The sequence below is a fragment of the Musa acuminata genome, chromosome BXJ2-5, assembly GCF_036884655.1.
Source record: "Musa acuminata AAA Group cultivar baxijiao chromosome BXJ2-5, Cavendish_Baxijiao_AAA, whole genome shotgun sequence".
Classification (NCBI taxonomy): domain Eukaryota; kingdom Viridiplantae; phylum Streptophyta; class Magnoliopsida; order Zingiberales; family Musaceae; genus Musa; species Musa acuminata.
Genome location: NC_088342.1, coordinates 1,716,039 through 1,722,708, shown reverse-complemented (window position 1 = coordinate 1,722,708; position 6,670 = coordinate 1,716,039). Strand labels below are relative to the sequence as shown.

General features: G+C 35.8%; 1 protein-coding gene across 1 annotated transcript; it reads right to left on the bottom strand.

Moving 5' to 3' along the window:
* Positions 1-134: 134 nt before the first annotated feature.
* On the bottom strand, positions 135-6,581 carry LOC135611658 (uncharacterized). Its single transcript, XM_065107299.1, has 9 exons — positions 6,421-6,581; positions 6,146-6,346; positions 5,923-6,070; positions 2,467-2,537; positions 2,140-2,188; positions 1,975-2,045; positions 1,709-1,815; positions 963-1,068; positions 135-385 (listed from the first exon to the last, which is right to left on the bottom strand). The coding sequence occupies exons 1-9, from the start codon at positions 6,530-6,532 to the stop codon at positions 279-281; spliced, it is 972 nt and encodes a 323-aa protein (XP_064963371.1). The 5' UTR covers positions 6,533-6,581; the 3' UTR covers positions 135-278.
* Positions 6,582-6,670: the final 89 nt, after the last annotated feature.

Here is a 6,670-nt window from a genome sequence, read left to right as displayed (position 1 = left end):
TAAAATTATTTTTATAAATAAAATAAATAAATCGAAAAATCGTCACGTTGATCGCAAGCCTGCAGACCGATGATCCGGGCGAACAGCATAGAGGGCTGGACTGGGCCGGGCCGCACTTCTCGTTCCCCAATGAGACCAAATCAATTGTCCACAGCTCACGAGGAACCCAAACAAAGAGCAAGACGTAATCCACTGCAAGCGAAAACTTCAGCAAACAGCGGAAGTAATGCTTCGACAAATTTTGTCCCTCATCGACATTAACATGTATAACAAACCTACTAGCAGCAGCCAGCAGGCACTCTATAATATATGGATCCCTCAGTTGTCTCCGCAACTAGCTGATTCATCCTAAGGAGTAGCAACAAGTATGATCGTCCTTTCCGCCCTGCACCACAACCAAGTCATCAGTTCAGACCAACACCAACCCCAATTTCCTTCGGATGAAGAGTTTGGCCTAAAGGAACAATATCTCATTCGATGAGTTTGATTAAAAGAAAAAGAAAGGCAACTACCAGAAATCAAATACATTCCACCCCCCCGCCCCCCCCTCAAGATTTAGTTTTACCACCACAAAACTTCTAACTTCTCTTGTTGTGACTCATTGACTCCCGAGAAATAAGAAAAATAAAAAAAATGACTTTGCCTAATAGAAAACGAAACAGCTCGCTAGGGGAGTTCTTTCTGTTATTACATTTAATTGAATCTTTTCGTCATATGTGGTTTTTCCCTCCCTTCCTCCGCAGATTTTAGCTTGTACCAACTAACAGCCATGGCTTCTAATCTCACAATGAGGTCAAGAAATCTATAAACGTGCGCATGAGAAACCAGCAAAGCAGTGTAATGGAGTACAAAAACCATGATGCAGTCAAATGCCTAAATGCATATGCAGGGCTCCCACAATCGATTTAAGAGATGGGAAAACAGAGAAACGAGGAACAGAAGAACAAAACCTTGATACCTACCAAGCCCCATTATTTCTAGATCGTCTTGGTTGAATGCATCACTTTGCTTCTTCCTGTCCCTTCCGGAGAGGAAAGAGTTTATCTTGACAATAGCTTCCTGTAACTCCTACAAATTGACAATGGCAAGAGAAAATAGGATTTGTCTTCAACCTCATACTGCAGAATTGGATGAAGTAAATTGGACATGCATATTGCAAAAAATTAAAATTACAGTTCCATTACTACCCATCTGTTTTGCACTGAAAAGATGGTAAAAACTTGGCTCATCATAAAAAGTCTATTTTGTATCCATGGTGAGGATACTGAATGTAGAGAAAGATTTCCAATATTAAAGTGGAGGTTTTGAGCAGGCTTGCCCAATACTGTTAGTCCCACCGAAGAAGATAGTTTCACTTAATGTTCTTATTCATTACACACTAGTTTCATTTTCTGAGATAGCATCATTTCCAACCAAACAATAAGAGAAAACAAGAATCTCAAAAAGGAAACAATTCAAGCCCTAGTTTTCCCTCCCCTTCCTTCTTGGAACGTTATCTCTCTCTCAATAACCTTCGACCCCAAAACCAACAGTCATTGCAGTTATTAATTATGTAAAACCTTGTTTTGTTGCCGGAGTATCCAAGAAGTGCATCAAATGCAGTAACTACCACAGTTTATAACAATTGTTTCTGATTATTTCAGGAAAGGTTTATCCATAAGTAAGAAATTTCCATGATCTCATTGCAGATGCAAAATAGAACCCGTACCTCCCATGATACCAGACTTTTCATAAAGGCAGGAAGGCCATCATAGTCATCCTTCGTTACCTTTTTGCCAGCATTTCTAGCTACTGAAGATTCATCACTGAATGCATCTGTTAAAATAGCAAAGCATAGGATAAGAGTAATAATGTAAGTATAAATGAAGAGCTAATATAAAGCAAATACAAAACTTTTGATGCTACTTTTTTCATTTGATGCTATTATCTAAAACAATTAAATAATAATTGGGAAAGAAAATTTTAATCTGGTACCTGAAGCATTTAAATCAGGTTCTTGAAATCCAGCTGCAATTACCTTTCCAGACATTATTCCATCATAAGAACTGCACCAAATCATCAACAGTCAAGGAGAAGAACCAAATCAAAAACAAAAATAGATAAATAACTTGATAACTTTAAAATTGTTTTCAACTTAACCTCACTGTTCCTCCTGAAAAATTTTCAGTGATAGAAAGACAACCATCACCTGTTAAAATCGAATGCAGATGTAGCTTCTTATAGTGAAGTGCATGGAGAAAAAAACTGAAGTTACATATAACACTATATTCAAAAGTAAAACCACCAGGAATCCCTTCTTTCAACCATATAAAACAAAGTTAAAAAATTAAGATTTTCAAACAGCTTACCACATAGAACATTGGACTCTATGCATCTTATCATTAAGATATGTAGGCAATGGAGAGTAATGCTAATCTGAAATTTATTGCATATTTCCCGATACGAATGACAGAAATATCTTCTAACCTTCTGAGGCTAAAGTGGCTAAGCAAGCATCTGAAAGACCAAGGTTTTGTAAGGAGATTGAATCCTCAAATCTTATAAATGTCAAGAAAAACAAGACAATGCCACGCTTATAGGAGAAAAGATTCATCATATACAAAAAGAGAATATTTCAAATACATTCATGAAATTGAACAATTTATATAGTGCCCAAGTTTCACACACTTTAAACTATAACTAGCATGTCAATAGAAACACATATAATATGTATATGTTACTCTCACTTAGTGATATGATTTATGATGTCTATGATTCATAATTATGATAAATGATATGCTCATGTTTTTAGCTTTTAAGATTGAAGTATGTGCCTTCTAAAAATATCATTCTCAGTGTTCTACAAAATGTTAGCTAAGCATGCATAAGCATTGTTGTTTACGTTAAACATAATGTAACAAGCAAAAGTATGCCAACAGACCTGAATATGAGGTTAAGTTCTGGTGATAAATATGCATATGGTGATTAGAAGTGACAGTTAAATTTTAAGGCTTGGATAAGTTTGACCATGATTAACGGAAGGAAGTTTGAGTTTTAAACATTATGTATGTTGAGGATCATAAGCTACTTAGGCATGGATAGAGTAATGAAAAATTAAATAGAAATACAAATAAAAAATGAATGTTATATTAAATGTTGAGATACATAAGTGAGATTGAAAAATGAGCTTAGACAAAAAATATCATCTTTGTCAAACCAAATTCAACTAAATTAAAGTTGTTGCAACATTAGAATTGTATTAGTAAAAAAAGAAAAGAAAAGAAAAACTTTAAATGAGGCATTATGAGATTGAATCCTAGACCTCAAGGTAACCTCTTAAACATCTCTACCTTATTTTGGCCTCATCCATTTTTACTAATATGATATCCCACAATCATTTTTCTCATTCTTTAGTCATTTTCTTAGATTTTCTCATGGAGACTAGAAAACCCCAACTCTGAGGAAGATTGAGGTAAGAAAAACTCAATTCTTCACTTACTGTTTTTAGGGTTTTAGTTTACAAATTATAGGCTAATCTTTTCAGTTGCTTTTAAGTAACCTAGATTTCAAATTAATATTGATTTTTGGATGTGTTTTGTATAATTCTCTTATAGTTCTAAGGTCTCTGGTATGACCTTAATTTGAGATCGATGCATAGAGTTGTAATTGTCCTAATATGAGATACTTAGAATCTCCTATTTTCAAAAGAGTTTTATTCGAGCTAAATTGACCCCCTTAAGGATATGATTAGGCTATGTCCTATTAACATATTTTAAAAAGTTCTCTTAGAGTTGTGTAAGATATAGAATTGAGTGAATACCACCTATATGCACTAAGATATAAGGTTTATAAATTTAGAATGTGGTCTTTCATTGGCATCTTCATTTTTTAGTTCAATCAAGTAAATATAAGTTTAATTCACTACAAAATAATGGTCGTATAAATTATTGTATTCATAATATATTTTGAAAAAAAATATTTTTAATGATATGATTATCATATAAGCTAGGCATAAGCTAAATGTGAATTTATATATTTTGTAAACAAAAAAATATATGACTTGTGATGAAAATATATTATATGTATATATATATATATATATAATGTCATGCAATGTTAGAGTACACATGTTTTCTTTGACATGCAGTATGTGAGTACACGTATATATTATGACATGTGATGTGTGAGTGTACATATATATCATGATAAAGTGCGATGTAGGAGTCCACGTATATGTTATGATACGAGGCATAAAAGTCCTTAAATTTATTATGCTTCCTACATGTACATATAAGTATTTCGAATTATTTCGACGTAGAATTTTAATGCTTTATTTTGCATATTATATGTTGTAAAGTTATGCTTTCTAAATAAGTCATAGGATATAAGGTATATCATTAAATGTCTTATGCCAATGATTTTGAAATGTTGTATACATGACATAATGCATGCTCACCTGAATAAAGCTACAAAAACTTATACTTACTAAGTGATTACTCACTATAGACCCTATTTCATAGGTAAGGATATTAGTACCTCACTCAATTATTTGGGTAGGGAAGAAAGCACATGCAACCCTATTTTACAGGTAAGGATCATCAGTAATCTATATGATTCATTTTAACAATAAAATAAACTTTCATGCATTTAAATATGGAGAGAAAGATTAGATTGATATGTCAACTGACATTAAATAATAAAATCAAAATTTTCAATGGATGTTCCATCAAACCTATCCTTGTATAAGAATGCAAACAGATAATTATGCGTTTTTTTTCTATGGAAGGTAAATTAAATTATCATCCCAATTAATTAAAAGCATCTCTCTTGACTGTAGGTATATAAATAACACTCTCAGGAAACTAACATTCTAAACTAAACTGCAAACCCAACTCTATGCCCTTGACGACAGAGCTATTGCAACCAACGTATCTTCAGTAACCTAAATCTATTGTTCCATGCCAACAACATATTTTATTCATCAACTTAACAGCAAAACCTTCTCTGGCTGAAATTGCATTCCCCTGCATTAATCATTTCCATAGCCAAATAAACTACAACACCAAAGACTACAGATCCTACTCAATACTTCCTCATAAATCTCTTAAAAACTGCAAGCCACCGGTGGCAACTGAAAATAACCTTCTTCAACGAAACATGTAGTCTAGTAGCATCGAGAACTACACAAATCAAAGATTAAAATATTGAGACTGAATAATACACACTTTGTTGCTAGGAAGCCATAAGTCAATTAGTGCACAACGCTCCCACCTATGTGGGGCTCTGTAAGGGTCAATGCACAAAGCCATAAGTATTCTATAGTTTCTCTCCAACCATAAATAATATGCAGCAGCTGCCATCATTTTTTTTTTCTGAGATTAGCTCTAATAATTTTTTCCATTTGCAGCTGCTTGCAAACCTTCTGACCTCCATATCAATGAACTTAAAACACAGAAAAAAAATTTATTTTAGATCAATGCATGGTAGCCCAAAACATGCATCCAATTACATTGATTCTAGTTGTAAAGCGATATCCAGATATAACTAGGAAGTTTAACACAAATTTCCAACGCTACTGACTGCAAACGTCCTTTGCTTTTTTATCATAATTTATCTTTAATAGGTAGATATTCTAAATCTTTTCATGACATTTTATTTATAGTTTACTAAATTGCTTTTATGTCTTCACATAATCAAATCTTACCAAGCTGGTAAATGACACCTAGATTGTCCTGGTAAAGTTTTACCAGCACATTTGTTTATATAATCTTAAAGAAATATTAGATCAGTTCCCTCCGGTTTACTTCTCAATTACCAAACAGATCAAGATTCGAAGGTGCCATAAAGCAGATAGAATTCAAGAATTGGAATTCTTGATAATAACGAACATGGAACCAAAACAATTAACATAGGTCACAAATAACAAACGTGGGGAAAGGATACAAAGAATCCTCCTCTAGCCTCTTCCTGCTTGACCGGGCAACAGAAACCGAACCAAAATCGACAGGAAGTTTAAGATGACCATTGACCGGACTCGCGAATTTTGGATCGTCCCCAATCTCCTCATCAACCTCATCGTCCAACTCCACCCCTGCGCAAGAATACAAATCGATAGACAAATCAAGACAACAGGGAGATTAGGGTTTCTCCAGGGGGGGTGCCTCACCGGGGACGTAGCCGAAGCTCTGCATCCGATCTTCGAGATCCGCGATGCAACTCTGATGGTTCTTGAAGACCTCGTTGCAGTGGCCTAGGAGCTCCTCGAAGGAGACGGTCCCGAAGGCCATGGACTCGAGGAGTTCGAGGTCGGCGCCGGCGCAGGAGATCCGGCGGTCGAGGGACTGTAAGAAAGCGGAGGCCGCCGAATCTGGAGGAGGAGTAGCGATCAGAATAGGGTTTCTTGGGAGCAAATCCAAGAGAGAAGTGGGAAGAGTTCGTCACCGAGGGGAATCGGTCGCCTTTGGATGGAGTCGGAGAGGGATTTGGAGGCGGTGTCGACGTGGTGGCAGAAGGCGGCGAGGGCTTGGCAGAAGGCGGAGATGGCGGTCTCCATTTGCTGACCTTCGTTTCCTTCTTCGAGCGGTCGCTCGCGCTCGCGCTCGGGAAGGGGAAAGAACTGGGGAGGAGCGCCAATTCTCGGTTTCAAATACTTCCACGAGCGGCTTCCACGTGTCCAGAACATCTTTTAGCC